At 48.1% G+C, this 15,586-nt stretch overlaps 1 protein-coding gene and 1 non-coding gene across 2 annotated transcripts in view; both read right to left on the bottom strand.

Annotated features, from left to right (window-relative positions):
* Positions 1-200: 200 nt before the first annotated feature.
* The window catches only part of ARHGAP31 (Rho GTPase activating protein 31), a 99,174-nt gene continuing 83,788 nt past the window's right edge, over positions 201-15,586 (bottom strand). Inside the window, exons 8-12 of the mRNA XM_036066781.2 lie at positions 15,391-15,515; positions 11,341-11,403; positions 9,492-10,067; positions 6,351-6,625; positions 201-3,899 (exon numbers count right to left, since the gene is read on the bottom strand). Coding sequence (XP_035922674.1) covers positions 1,473-3,899; positions 6,351-6,625; positions 9,492-10,067; positions 11,341-11,403; positions 15,391-15,515 — 3,466 coding nt within the window. The 3' untranslated portion in view covers positions 201-1,472. The remainder of the gene's footprint in view (positions 3,900-6,350; positions 6,626-9,491; positions 10,068-11,340; positions 11,404-15,390; positions 15,516-15,586) is intronic.
* Positions 5,557-5,662, bottom strand: LOC118519389 (U6 spliceosomal RNA). Its single transcript, XR_004909153.1, has one exon. It is a non-coding gene; the product is annotated as a U6 spliceosomal RNA (small nuclear RNA).

Genomic DNA, 15,586 nt, shown 5'->3' with positions numbered 1-15,586 from the left:
ACAGGTCTATTTTAATTTGTTTTTTAAATAAGATTGTTGTCTTAGAAGGTTTGAAACTGTAGATACCCTAATGGGTTTTGCCTTGAGAAGGGCTCCTGTGAAGCCCCTTTTTGGAGGAGGACCAAAAATCTGCCAGCAGGTTCTATTAGTTCTTTTTCCTCTCACCAGCTGAAAAAGAAAGAACCATTGGAAGTTCTAAATAACTGAAATAAAATCAGATTGGTTTATTGCTTCTGCTTGCATATAGACAGGAGAAAGGCAAGTTGGAGTGTCTGGGGTGGGTGACAGATGAGGGGGATTATGGGAGGGAGAAAGATGCCTCAAATCTGCTCTGAGTAATGGAAGGAGAGGGAGAAAGGGAGGCACCACCTGGCTAAAATGAAATATTTTCCGAAGGGCAGCTCTCCCCAAGTGGTGGAGATGGCCATCCTGCTAGGGCTCCCTCCTTATCCTCTCCTGCACTCCCAGCCTAGTGTGGAAGGACAAGGAAGCTGAGCTAGAAGTGTTTTCTATTAATGCCCCATCAATTTAAACACATTGACTTTGGAGCGTAGTTCTACCCATGCGTGAGGTTTTTCTCTACAAAGATATCCTGTTCATGGGCTCTGATTTGGAAAGAAAACAGATCACTTCACTATTGCATACCTAAGTGAAAATGCAGCACATTTCATTGAGGTAACCCTCGGCTCAGCCCTCACCCTGCCCAGCCACTGGATTTATAAATCAGAGGTCAGGATAATAGTAGAGTCCCAAATTAACGAAAGCTACAGCCAGTCTTCTTAGATTTTGCCAGTCTCAGAATTTGCTCTTGCGTATAGATTCTGATTTTCTACGCTGATAGACACAACCATCTCTGACAGGTCTGCAGAGAGATTCCAGGGAAAGAGCACGGGTAACTTCACCCACTTGGATCTTTAAGTGTACATTAGTTTGTACTTCCAAATCTGCTTCTATTCTGGAGTGTACACATTTACAAAACTTATCAGAAATCTGGTCTAAAAGAACACATGCTTTAAGGAGCATTAAAAAGCGTGAAGTAAAAAGGAGGCCTTCAAACCTCAACAGCAACATTTTCCAGCACAGGCAAAGGATTTCTCTTTCTTTCAAAAGACGTTATTTTAGCCAGCTCTCAACAGTAATAGATAATGACAATGTGGGAGAAATGCAACTCACAAACAACCCCAAATCTCATTGGAAGCAGGCATTTCAGCTTCTTCCCTTACCTGACCTTTTCCCACCTGCTGTTATGGACTTATCTAAATTTCATCTCTTGGTCCTTCCCTTGACCTCTCTTCTGGCAAATGGACTAATTAATAAATGGTCAAAAAGCTGAAGAAATAAAAGAGGCCAAAATAAGCCCAAACTTGGATAACCTATGCCTGGGATAATGGCAAGTCAGCCCTGTAATAACTTCCAGATGATGAATCATGAGTTTTTTTTTTTTTTCTCTGACACCAGCAGGTGAACTGATGTCATTCTATTTGCCTCCCACTTCTTCCATCCAGAATCACTGATCTGCGCTGGGGCTGGTAAAAACAGCTGGTTGAGGTCTCTAGTCTTTGGCCATTCTTAGGGATGGTCATTTTATTCCTAAGCGTAACCCCTTCTGGTGTGACCCACGTGTTTTCTGCCAAATCCCCACAAAGAAGGCCAGGGGAAACTGTCTGGGTGGGACTTCTGATAGGGGACAGGAGAACCTTGGAATCTGTCACTGTGGATGAAGGGGGTGGGTGGTCCATAATGGGAAAAGGAGGACTGAATAAGATTAGGCTCTGAGGTCTTCCTGGCCTTGACCTGTGGAAAGGTTTAGAACCCCCTGATGGTCGCTCCATTTTTGAAGAAAGAAGGTTGTCTCCGGACGGCTCTGTCTCTGATGTGCGCTTTCTGCATTGCACTGTTGCATCCTGGGTGGAGAGCAGATTAGCCAAGACTGGTTCTGGAGGAAGGGTGGGTCCCTCACACATGTGGGATGTAGTGGTATCCATTGGCAAGGACTCAATGGCTCCTGTATCTTGCTTTGGTTTCTCTTCTTTTGGGCTTTCCAAGGAGAGAGAATCATCTCTGGCAGATTTCTGTGAGGTCCCACCAGTTGAGCTGGGTTCCTCTTGGCTCCTCTCCAGAGGCTGGACTCCACTGTCCCCTGAGCTCTGAGAGGGCAGGGGCTGTGGGATCTGTGTGTACTGAATCTTGGGTGGGATGACTGGGACTGCCCTAGCCTGGCACATTTTGACCATGAAGGAGGTTCTCACAGCTGACACACTCACAGGAGCTGAGTTACGGCGGCCTGTCAGGGCATGAGCAACAATGTCCAGGTCCTGAGGGTCCTGGGAGCAAATGCTCCACGGGTCTCCTTTACAGTGGGATGAGGTCATCCATGTGACTTTTGTGTCTCCTGGCTCAGAGAGCTGCGTTCCAGGTGAACCAAATGAGGCCACATTGTCAAACCGGAAGAGGTCAGTGATGGGACTGGCAGAGTCCAAATTGAGGGAAGAAGGCCTATTTTTCCCTTTTGGAGGCCCACACTCAGGGCTCTTCAGCTGTAACTTTGGGGGATGCTCTCCACGTGAGGTGCTGTCTTGCACATGAGGTGAACTCTCCTTGCTATTGTCTGGCCCAGGAACACTACCTTGCTCAATCTGAGGGCTGCTGTGCCCTTGGTGTGTCCCCAGTTCCTTTCCCTCTGCTAGGCTGACAGGGCTGATTTCTGCTGATTTGGGCTGCAAACCACCTGGTCCCTTCTGGCTGGGAATAGCCTCTGTCCCTTCTGGGCCAGAGAACTCTCTGAAGGACCTCAGGGTTTTGTCATCCCATCCAGTAATCTCTCTCCTGGGTGCCAGGGGCTGCAGAGGGTCGGAATTCCTCTCTGCTTCAAGGTTAGCACAGCTGCTGGAGGAGGGAGCCTCAAGAGTCCACTGGCTCTTAACCGTGGTAGTTTTGCTATCTAGAGAACGGCTCTGACGAAGGCTGGGCCTGTGGGGGAGCCTCTTCTCCAGTCGGTGGCCCTGGGGGCCCTGCACCTGGGCCTCTTGCACATCTTTCAGGGTGGGAGAGTGAAGGGGACTCGTTACCCACTGGGGCTCCTCCCAGGGCTCCACCATCTCCAGGCCCTGCTGGGCAATGTCTGTCACAGTTTCGTCTTCATCACAGTCTGAGGGCTCCTGCACTGAATGGGCTACATCCCCCTCTCTTTGTGGGGAGATCTCAACCTCTCTTGTTGGGCTTTGAAAACCAGAGCCTTTTCCCTCAGGAGCAGCATTCTTTGAATTTTGCTCTTCACTTTGTCCTAGAGAGGCCTCCTCCTCCTCCTGACACAGGCTGGGGGTCCCAGGGCTGCCCCTGGACTTCAGCTGGTCTGTGTATGGATTTGTCCTCAAATTCCTAGATGAGTCTTCTCTCTCAGGACTGCCCTTTGATAGCTGGACTCGAGGTGCCTCCTCCAGGGGAGTTGGAGGAGGGGCAGCAGGCGGGAGAAGAGCGGACAGATTTCCTGGGCCTTCCTGGTCCACCTTTGCTTGTGCAGAAGCCGTCTCAAATGGAACAATTTCCAGAGGAGCCAAGCTGGTGGGGTCCGGACGCTTCTCGGGCTCGGGTCTCTGGAGGATGCTTGTTGTCTCCGGCTTTTCCCTATTGGCTGCTGGGGAAGTCCCCTCTGCACTCTGATTGGTTAGATCCGTAGTCCCCTCCTCCGCAGGGGTGGAGCCTGGTGTTGGGCCGCAAGACCAGCTCCCAGGAGGCTCCTGGGAAGTGAAAGGCCCTGGACTGGGCTCCAGGATCGGCTGAGTGGGGCTGACCTTTAGAGCAGGTGGTGGCAATGAGGAGAGCTCCTCCTCAGATTCGATGATCTTCAGCTCCTGTTGAATCTCGGGCCAGATCAGGGCATTGGCCAGATCATCTTCATCCTGAAAAACATCGAGAAACGGATTATTTTAGAGCCAAGGACTCGCGGCCTTGACAATGGCACCATTTCCCAGTGACAGTGAAGGGACTGGTGCCGGGACAGGCTGCATTATCCCAGCAAATAAAGGCCACCACATTACTCATAATTGTGGATGTTTATTCAGGGCTTACTGCATGCCCCAGCACATTCTAACTGCATGCTCTTGTTTAACTGTCCCAACAACTTAGATCTAAGAGATAAATACTACTCTAATGACTTCCATTTTAGAGGTGAGGAGACCTATGTTCAAACAGATTAAACAATTTACCTAAATTACACAGCAGCAGCCTGGGACTGAAATCCAGCTATGTCCACATCAGAACAGAAACACTTAATCCCTGTGCACTGTTGACTTATAAAACCAGCCAAGCCCTGATCTCAGTTAACCTCAGGTTTACCAGATGGCACACAAGAATGAGATTCTCCCGGTGGAATGTAAGTGTTAACTCTTGCCCTGACATCTGCTTTCCAAATAAATAAATACAGCTTTTCTCATTACTAAAGAAATACATATTTCCCATGGAAAAAAAATATTTAACACATGTTAAAAGAAAGGAGAATACAAAGACAGCAACATCTTATATTCCGACTACCCACGGATAACCGCTGTTGATCTAAAGGGGTGCCTCCTCCTCCATCGTGTTTGCTGCCCCTTGTCTCTCCTCAAGTCTAGTTTCTCTTTGACTCCTCCCTTCCCCTACACAAAGCCCCAAACTACAGACAGGAAAGGGATGAAAGGAGGCCTGGTCAGGGCCAGGGAAACATTTCAGTGGCCTTCATTTCTTGGCTCAAGACCTGTCTGTCCCAAGGAGCCGCAGTTCCAGGAGGCATATCCATCCTGTGGGGGGGTTTAGGCCTTTATGAGAAACCTGACCTGCCGCCAACCTGACATCACTTCCCACCTGGCTCTGATCACGTTTCATATTACAATTAATTTGATGGCTTATTTTTCCCAGTGGACTATGAGCTCCTTGAGGTAAGGAATTGTGTCTGTTCATCCTTGGTTCCTCCAGGCCAGATGGTGCCTGATACTGTGAGTGGTTGCTCAATGAGAGGTTTTCTTTCGCGGTATTTCTATTTGACTGTTTCCTTCAGAGAACTCTCCAGGAGCAGGATTCCTTGGTCAAAAGGCAGGGATGTTTTTGAGATCTGATTCTACTGTATCACACTTATTTGTGTCTATTTCCATTTCACCTTCAGGGCAGAGGCAGCCTTTTACTCATCTCTTTACTCTCCTCAGCACCTACACTAATTGATCTCTTACTAAGAAATCAATAAATTTAGATAAATAAATGAGCACGTAAACTCCCCTCCCCCACCATCTCAGTAAGTGGACCAGTTACTTATTACATATTACAGTTACATATTACTTTCTGCTTAGATCAGAAATCTATGAGGTGTCCTGACTCTTCCTTCTTCCTCTCTTATCCAATCCTTCACCAAGTCCTGTTCATTCTAGCTTTTTTGTGTGTGTGATAAATATTATTTCAGACACGGCTTTTTATTTATTTCATTTCATTTCATTTGACTGGGCTCCATGCCCAATGTGGGGCTTGAACTCACGACGCTGAGATTGAGAGTCACATGCCCTACTGGCTGAGCCAGCCAGGAATCCCCCCCAAAATATGGAATGCTTCACGAATTTGTGTGTCATTCTTGCACAGGGCCATGCTAATCTTCTCTGTATTGTTCCAATTTTAGTATATGTGCTGCCGAAGCAAGCACCATTCTAGTTTCTTTTTTTTTTTTAAGATTTTTTAAATTTATTTGACAGAGAGACACAGCGAGAGAGGCAACACAAGCAGGGGGAGTGGGAGAGGGAGAAGGAGGCTTCCCGCCGAGCAGGGAGCCCGACATGGGGCTCGATCCCAGGACCCTCGGACCATGACCTGAGCTGAAGGCAGTCGCTTAATGACTGAGCCACCCAGGCGCCCCCAATCTAGTTTCTAAATAGTCTTGAAGCCTTCCATTTCTATCCTTGTTGCCCCACTCTCCTCCAAGCCACCATGTTTTCTTGCCTGGCCTGTCATATACTAGCCTTCTAACTGGCATCCCTGTCTCCTCTCCTGCCTTTTCCAACCCATTCTCCTCACAAAATAGTGACCTTTAAAGCATAAAATTCCAGGGGAGCATGGGTGGCACTATTTATACTTGGGCTCCCCCCGCCTCCCCCCCCAATTCAATCCCTGTAAGAATCTCTGTATCCTTCTCTTTCTACAGTTGCAAACAGCCCTCCTGAGGCCGCTAACTCTCAGCACGTGGTTGTGAAGGTTGTCTCCTCAAGTCCCTTTGGCAGAAATTAGTTCTTAAAACAAACACCACCCCCCCACAAAATCCCTGCTTTCAGCTATACCAAGAGCTCTTGGGACAAAGAGGACTCTACTGGCTGAACCCAGCAGTGAGTCCATCTTACCATGTCATGGAGAAGGCCCGCTTGGACACTGGGGCTCTTCTGCAGAGTGCTGGGCTCCACCTGGCCAGCCTCTCGACCCTCCTCCTCTGCTTTCTCCGGGTCCAGCCTCTTCTCTAATTCACTTGAATGTTGAGAGCCCAGGGAGGTTTCCGAGGCCTTCTTTTCCTCCTGTTGGGGGCCTGACTCCAGGGAGAGGTCTTTGTTGCATTCCACCATCCTAATTGCCTCTGGTCCTGGCTTGGCATCCTCGAGAACCACCTTCTTAGGTATGGAAGCTGCAATGGATGAGAGTTAGCCATTGAAGACGTCATTTGCAGAGAGGCCTTGCCCTGCACAGTCACTGTCCTGGACTAGTCCCACTTCACAAGGGTGGAGGGAATTCTCCCAGCTCACTGCCCCTCACATTTTCGACCCTTTCCCCCAGCCGTGTCCTGCCTTTAGTTCCCAGAGTCACAGACTGTCAGAGATGGGAGGGGTCTTGAAGATCCTCTCATCCAGGGGCTCGCAACTGGGGACCACTTGCTCTTCCCCTCCCCAGGAGACATTCGGGTGGGGACAAGGTGGCGATTGGCCTTTAGTGAGGCAGAAGCCAGGGATGCTACTAAATATCCTACGAAGCATAAAATAGCCCCTGCCCCCAATAAAGAATTGCCTGGCCCACAATGTCAATAGTACCAAATTGAAAAACCCTTTTCTAATCTTTTACTTCACAGAATCTGTGATTTATACCAAGCTACAAAGATGTGTTAGGATTATGATTGGCAGCTTCCTGTGTGACTCTTCCCCGGGGTTAACTCCATACCAATTCGGATATATCTCAAGTGATTAAGCTCTGGTCTTAAACATCCACCAAGGCATCGGAGACCCCAAGTTTGACCTCTACTACCTCCATGCCGAAGGTCCCACCTCATTGTATAACACTGTTTTCACAGGGTAGAGTGAAGACTAAATACCTAGGACAGGAACCAATCACACAAAAGCCTCTGGAAACACTTTTTCCTCAAAGGCTTCCCTTCCTCTTCCAGCCCTCACCCTGCTCCATCCCACCAACCCCCCACAGAGCATTCTGCACACAGGGCATCACTTGACGCCCCTGAGTTTTTGCTCATCTTCTGCCCCCTATCCTGAAGGGAAAGGGAGGAGAAAAGGACAAATACTTATTGAACATCGTCTGTGAGCCAGACCATGAACAGGCATCTTAAGGACATTCCCACCAACTCCCCCCCACCCCCCTGGCTCAGAGATGTCAACCACTGTCCACTGTCACACAGCCCCAAAGTGCTGAAGTTAGGATTCGAATCAGCCCAGGTGAAGTCCAAAACCTACAGTCTTCCCACAACATTCAGCTGCCTCTCAGCCCAGAATGCCTTCCCCATCTTTTCTGTATGGAGAAAGCCTACCCATTTATGAAGGCCTGCACAAATGTCACCTCTTCTGGGAAGCCTTCCTAGAATCCTCCTGAGAGTACTGCCTCTTGTTGATGCCCTTGCAATCCTTTCTGAACACCTCTTTCATTATGTTTCAGGGACTGAAGTCCTCCCTCATTCAAAAAGCCCAGGGAGGAGGGGCGCCTGGGTCATGCAGTCGGTTAAGTGACCGACTCATACCATGATCTCAGGGTCGTGAGATCGAGCCCCACGTCAGGCTCCATGCTGAGCTCGGAGTCTGCTTGAGATTCTCGCTCCTTCTCCCTCTGCCCCTCCCCTTCGTGCTCTCTCGTTTTCTCTAAAAATAAATTAAAAATCTCTTTAAAAAAAAAAAGCCCAAGGAGAGTCTTATGCTACTTCTGCAGCCTGACCCTCTGCTGCACTTTGGTATGGTTTTAGTTTCTCTTCCTAGTTCATGAGCTCGCTGGGCGCAAGGATCCTGTTCTAACAATCTCTGTAACTCCACAGCCCCTTGTAAACAAGTGAAGGTGCATGGTGGAGTGTTTTAAAGCAGGGGTTTTAAAATCTGGATTAAAATCCTGGTTCTGGGGCGCCTGGGTGGCTCAGTCATTAAGTGTCTGCCTTCGGCTCAGGTCATGATCCCAGGGTCCTGGGATCAAGCCCCTCATCGGGCCCCCTGCTCAGCGGGAAGCCTGCTTGCTTCTCCCTCTCCCACTTCCCCTGCTTGTGTTCCCTCTCTCGCTGTGTCTCTCTCTGTCAAATAAATAAATAAAATCTTAAAAAAATAAAAAATAAAATAAAATATAATCCTGGTTCTTCCACTTCCTTGCTCTGAGTCATCTGGCAAGTTAACCGATTTCCTCTCTAAGCAAACGGGGATAATAATAACTACCTACACCTCACAGGGCTGTTGAGAGGAGAATGGAGATAATACATATAGAACACTTAGGACAGTGCCTGATACCATAACAGTTGTTCAAAAAAAAGTTAGCTAATATTAATAATGAAAATATGCTTAAACCACACTGAGCATTTGTTGGTGTGTCTGTCAGTCATCCTTCCCTTTGAGGTTCTCCCTACTTCTGTTTTATGTGGCTCACAGTTGCCTGTTGACCACAGAAGCCCTTCTAACTCCAGAGATGGTTCAGAGACTCGGGCTTAGCCAATCTTAGACCCCTAAGTGCCTGGCAACCATGATTGGTCCAAGGCTGGGCATGTGACCCAAGCAGGCCCAATCAGAGTCTTCCCTGCATTTGATATATGGAAATTGGGAGCAAGATACCCTTTCTCATTGCTAGGGTTGCTAGCCATGTTCTTTGCAGATATGAGGTAGAAGGGAGGGAGGGATGGATGGAGAGAGGTTGAGTCTAGAAGAGTTGAATTCTTTGAGCTTTTCCTCCTGTCTTCTCACTATATGAGTGAATAAAAGAATAGGCAACATTTACTGAGTACTTACTATGTATTACTCACTGTTCGTGAGCTTCACGTGTATTAACTAACTTAATATTCCCAGCAAACTTATGAAGAAGATATGATTAGGAACATCATTCCCATTTTATAGCTCAAGCAGCTGAGGCACACAGCTGCGAAAGATCGTGCAGTGAAATGGCTGAGACTAGACTGGGGCAATCTGGCTCCAGAGCCCACAGTGTTAACCACTTCACTGCACTGTCCTGCAAACTCTGTTTAAACAACTTTACGTCTGTTTTTTAATCACTTGCCATGAAAAGAAACCCTCCCTCCCCTGCTTTACCTGCAGAGGTCTCAGCTCCCAGGGGCTTGTCGTCTTCAGGCCAACCTCCACTCTCTGACCCCGGGAAAGAAAACTCCTCCAGGCTGGAAAGCGACTGGAGCTCCTTCGGGGGTGTTCTGCACGGGGTGCTGTTGGTGCTGATGACCGCGGACACGCGCAGCGGCACCGACACGGCGAAGGGCTCTGAGATGTTCAGGGCCTTGCGCTGGTGGCGGGGAGAGGGCTCCATCTGGAAGAGACTGCTGGTAAAGACAGATTTGCTGGGGCTGTCGTTCGAAGTGTAGAACATACCCAGCATCTTCGGGGCTGTTTGCTCGCTCTCCGGATCCTCGAGCGGCCGGAACACCTTCAGCTGCTCAGGTGGGGGCCGGGCCTGGGCGCCCTGAAGTTGGCTTCGGTCACTGCTCGTGTCAAAGCCCCCCTCCGCCCCCGCCGGCATCCCCTCCTGGCCCCATTCGCCCTCCTGCTTGCTGAGGTCACATGAGCTGCCAGTGTTGGTCGAATGCAATTTTGCCGCTGGAATAAAGAATCCACCGGTCGTGACTGTTCGATTAAAATTTCCTTTGGTTTCTTTCCCTAGTGAAAAAGCAAACACACACACGGTCAGCAGCCTGGGCGCACCCACCGTGACACAGCCTTCCAGTAAGGGACGGTGCCCAACACCTGAGCACTGGAAAGGCATAGCATTGTCGTAAGGGCATAGCCCTCCGAAGAGAGACAGATAACATTTGGTTGGCGAGAGAGTAAGAACTATTCTCATGTCCACAGAATGTTGGCAGGATGCCGTCGTATGCATGCATTTGTTTTAAACTCTGCAGGGGGAGCAGTTTCCAAAAGGCTAAGGGTGCTAGGCAGAGCAGTCATCCACCCAGCAGTAAATGTAGATCAAGAAAAAATAAAAAGATGCCAGATGGCAGAATGATGTTTGCTCAAAATGAAGGAAGAAGACAAAAAGGGCAAAATAACAGAATTTTGTTTTACTTTAAAACTTTAAAATGTGTTGTTTCAAGCCTCCTCTGGCAGATGGACCCAAACAGGGGTTTGATTTCCCAGCAAGGAGACAAATGCTGTTCTCAACTAGAACTTTCTCCCTTTTCCCAGGCTTCCTGCTGCTGATTCAGGGGGTGAGAAACTAGAAATGTAAATTAACTAAAAGTTAGAAAGCCCAGTTGTGAGGAGCAAGTTCCCAACGGACTTAAAAGTGAAAGCAAAGAGGAGAAAAATCTGGATGGGAAATAAACAAGCTGCGAGATAACACGTGAGTCGCCTGGGATCGGGAGAAAAACTCCCCACGAGGTACTAAGGGCTCTGCTGGGCATCTTCTGTTAACATTAGGTTTAAAATAGGTTTAAAATTCCCATGGCTGTAATGACCTCCTTTAACATGCGAGGAAACCGAGACTCGGAGAGGCAGAGAACCTGCCCAGTGCCCATCAACGTGAAGAACCATGCAAATTCAAGACACATACGAATCTAGGCACTGAAGTAGGAGGTAAAAACCAGTGCTGGGCTCTTCTTTATGCCCAATGGGGAGGCCTCGTCTGCCTTGGTTCTCAGGTGTTGCCCTTTTACCCGGTTCAGATTTGCGTGAACAATGGCTGCCCGTTCCAGGTGTGGTTAGAGGGAGGCGGGAGGAGGAGGATGGCCCTTGAGGCCAAGACTTGTGGTATAATGTGGGGCGGGGGGGAGGTGGTTAATGCAAGGGCTGTGTGAACCCGTTGGGTTCAGGAAGGGTCAGGGGGGACTGTGACGAGCCCAGAAGGCAGGTAGCTTGTGAAGGCAGGTCTGGTACCGGAGCTCCTGTCTCCCAGTGGTAATCCCCAGGTCTGAAAGCGGCTGTGAGAGCTCACCTTCCACAGGCACTGAGCACAGTGAGTCCATGCTTTTAGCTGGTCGGATAGTAGCCTTTTCCACTAAAGACAAAAGAAAAAATATCCCTGATGAATGCATATTGAGAGGAAGCATTCAGAACAGAAGTCAGGCTGTAAGGACACAAGAGAACGTTCTTTAGTAAAGTGTTTCAAGTATTTATAATTTTCCCCTTTGGAAAACATTCCTCCATTCCACCCTGGATGCTCCTACTTTCATAATGGGACTGAGCTTATAAAAACAGGGCATTTCTAGATCAAAGTTTCATGAATATTTTACAGATAAAGGTAAATTCCAATTTTGTCAAATAGCTGTTAGCAAATGAGGAGTCCTGAACCAAATTTTATGATACAAAGATTCATGCAGGGGGTAGGGTCCATGAGGCTCAAGGCAATCCCCCCTATCCTGCAGGCTGGAGAGCAGGATTCTTGGCTGCAGCCATGACTGACAGCATCCAGGAATTTGGTACAGCAAGGGAGGGGGCCCCAGGGACAGAAGGCCCCTTTCTCCCACATGCAGCTCTGCTCCTGAGGTCTGTGGGCTGGTTGCTCCTCCAAATGGCCTCACCCTGGAGCAGATCCAAACCAAACAAACCTTTTCTGAGCACCTGCTATGCACCTGGTGTCCTCTGTGCACCTTGATAAGCCACCGAGGCAGCTTTGGGGAAGAGTGTGGCTTAAATAAGTAAACACTTATTCCGGGCATGGGATTAGGCACTTCAAAATATTGCTTCTTCTCAGGGAGCTGAAGTGGCTGAAAGGTGGTTCCTCCTAGCGAGCTTGCCAGGAGGGGAATGAGGGCAGTCTGGGAGCTGAGTGGGAGCCCTTGTGTTCCAGAGGCTGTATTTCTGGACTTTCTCTGGGTCTCATGTGTCAGCCTTGAGGGCCGTGACCTGATGACACTAAGTGTCATGATAAAGGACGGGCGACAGTTCTCTCTGCATGGCCACCAGTGTTCACGTTTCACGTTGGACCCTCTTTCTGACGATGTGGCTTCTTGTGGCCTTGGTGGCCACAGCAGCTGCTTTTGGGAACAGTCCCCAAGGATTCCCTGGCTCCATTTAAGTAACTGAACACTCAGGGCTCCTTGGCCCAGGACTATATTTAGCTCATAGTTTTCTGTCTGGGACCTTGTCCTGGCCTCGTGGAGGTACATCTCCCAGTTTTCCGGCAGCTTTGGGGTCCTCAAGTCCCCTCTCTTAGATTATCCCTATGGCTTTGGGGCTTCCCTGCTGAAAGGCGTTTACTTTGGAGAGTTCCCTGGACTCTCCCTGCGGGATAATGCATCAATTCCAGTACAACCCCTTCATCTGCCCCCCTCCAAAAAAATCCCCAGAGCTATACATGGTGAATCAATTTTTAAAATTCCCTTAGTTATGGAGTTTAGAAAAGATTTAAAAAATTATTTAAATATGCTAATCCACTGACTCACTTTTTTCACATGCATATTTCCACAAATAGTGAGTTCGTGTCACTTACAGACAGCATGCCGGCGGATGTGACCACAGGCGGGCCCCACCCCTGGTCTTTAGTTTTGAGGGTCCCAGCAACACTCCTCTGGTGCAAAGTGGGCACTTAGGACCCCTGGTCAAGGTCAGAGAGCCACTTGTACTGGCACTGATGGCTCTTTCATTTCACCCCCTCAGCCCATCAAAATTCAGCCATCCCAGTGATCCAGTGGCTTCCAACCCTGGCTGCATTTCAGAATCACCTGGGGAACTTTCTAAAAATCACCAAGACTCTGGCTTCCCCACAGACCTCCTGAGGCAAAAGTGCTATGCGTGTGAGCCTCTGAGGTGCAGCCAGGCTGAGACCCCCTGGCCAGGGACATCCTGTGCATTCTGTGAGGAGACTAGCATTTGATCCAGCACCTTGGACTTCTTCCTTTTGAAAACCACACGGCGGGGGTGGCGGTGGGGGGTGTTGGAAATCTTCCTAAGGCAAGATCAAAGCAGATCATTTATTCATTGTTTTGCTCTATTGTTTTGGACTTTTTGTTATGTGGTAAACTTCTTTCATTGTATCACCGATTCTGTAACTGAAACGCTCTTTGATGTGCTTAAGCAAATCTCTTTATTATTAGATCAGGAGTTTCTTGCCAGGTACTCCTCACCTCAAATTCTCCTTTGAGAATCCTAATTTCTGATTTGTATCTGATCCAGCATACCTGTGGCAACCTGCCCTTTTCACCGGAGATACTTCCAGTTGGTGAAAGCCATGTTTCCTCATACGGTGAAGGTTGTAGATGCCTACCCAGGATCAGTTCCCTTCCTCCTTCTCACAGAACCCTTGTACTTCTTGGCTGCATCCCATTCCTCATGCCAGTGATTGGTTTAGGAAGGCAGGCCGAAGCCGGTCAGCACAGGGCACTGCCTTGGCCATAGGGGTTGATCCCTATGACTCAGTGAAGGCAACTGAGATGGGGGTGGGTTGGGGGGTGTTTCTGATGGGTGGCTGCTGGGAAAGAAGAGTCCCTGCTCTGAGGAGCAAGCTACCAGAAATGATGTTCTTTCTCCTTCTGGACGTAGTGACAGTCAAAGGTAAAGCCTAGAAGTACTATAGCCACTTTGCTGCGGCAAAGAAGCCAGACTGGGGGTGAAGCTGACCCAACAGCTGAGGAAAACGGGGGACTGGAGGCAGAGCCACTGTGTTAAACCCTGCAGCCTCCCCTACGTCTGGGTGTCCAGTTACAGAGCCCAGTAAGTTCCCTCGCTGCATAAGCCAGTTGAACTGGATGTCCTCTTACTTCCAGTCGCTGGACCTGCTATAACCCATAACATGCCTCATTACTCCAGGAGGCAAATGTGAAGGTTTCTAACGTCTGTCTTTGGCACACAGTTATCACTAGCTTCAAGGAAAGTCCTTCAAAATATTTTCTCTCATTTTTCCTTTAAGCATTCATTTTCCCCCAAAATCTTTATTACTAAAAACTTCAGGGGCACCTGGGTGGTGTAGTCGGTTAAGAGTTGGACTCTTGGTTTCTGCTCAGGTCATGATCTCCAGGTCATGGGATGGTTCCCTGCATCTGCTTGAGATCCTCTCCCTCCCCCCACCCCACTCGTGTGTGCGCTCCCTCTCTCTCTCAAATAAAATCTTAAAAAAAAAACAAACTTCAACCATTCACAAAATTTGAAGATCTCTAAACCTACCACCCAGGCTGACATTTGCCATATATTTGCTTTCTCTATTTCTGTATCCGTATCTACCTATGTACTTAAATTTTGCTGAATCATATGAAAGTGAATTTCAATATTTTGACCCTTCATCTTTACATACTTCAACCTTGGGGTGCCGGGTGGCTCGGTTAAGCATCTGACTTCAGCTTGGGTCATGATCCCGGGGTCCTGGGGTTGAGCCCCACATCAGGCTCCTCGCTCAGCAGGGAGCCTGCTTCTCCCTCTGCCCCTCACCCCGCTCGTGCTCTCTCTCTCTCAAATAAATAAATATTAAAAATAATAAATAAATAAATACTTCAACCTTAGCATATGCCTCCTAAGAACCATTAGCACCCTATGAAAATTTACAATTCCTTAATATCATCTAATAACTTACCTGTCCCCAAAATTATTATTTGTAGCCCCTTTTTTCAAAGGATCCAAAGTTTGCTCATTGCATTTGTACATTTACCTTTTACAGCTTGTTTTCATAATGCTTGCCCCCCATTTAAAAAAAAAAATCAGTTTCAGTCTATCACACTAAAGGTCATTGTGGCAGATTTCTCTGGACTTCCCTTTATGACAGTATTCAGCTGAATTGGTTATATTCCCCATTGTACCGTGATTACCTCAGTTCCTTCCTGCACTAATTCCCATTAATTATTCAGATATCATTCCCACAATGCAACACTCCTATTTAAAAATTATAACCCTGGCATGAGTCATGAGGGAGAAGGGACAGATCTTCCTTATAGTACAGTTCAATTAATCAATGTAGAAGGAATGATGAAAACAGAAAATGACCAGGAGGTGGATTGAACGGAGTTTTTCTAATACAATATACATCTCATAAAACATAACTGCTAGTAATTCTTACCTGAGAGCCTCTGTCCTCTCACAAATACACTCCCGTTTCTACTCAGCTTTGATTTGGAGTCTGATCCAGAACGTCCCAGGTTAAATATTGATTTCCACTTCTTCGATTTACTGGAGAGCTTTCTTCTAAAAGAGCCAAGCCATAATAAAGGGTTAGTTTGGTGACTGGTCATTTCAGTGGGACCTTTACATTGAGA

The sequence above is a fragment of the Halichoerus grypus genome, chromosome 1 (assembly GCF_964656455.1).
Source record: "Halichoerus grypus chromosome 1, mHalGry1.hap1.1, whole genome shotgun sequence".
NCBI classification, from domain to species: domain Eukaryota; kingdom Metazoa; phylum Chordata; class Mammalia; order Carnivora; family Phocidae; genus Halichoerus; species Halichoerus grypus.
This window is presented reverse-complemented; position numbering and strand designations above follow the sequence as displayed.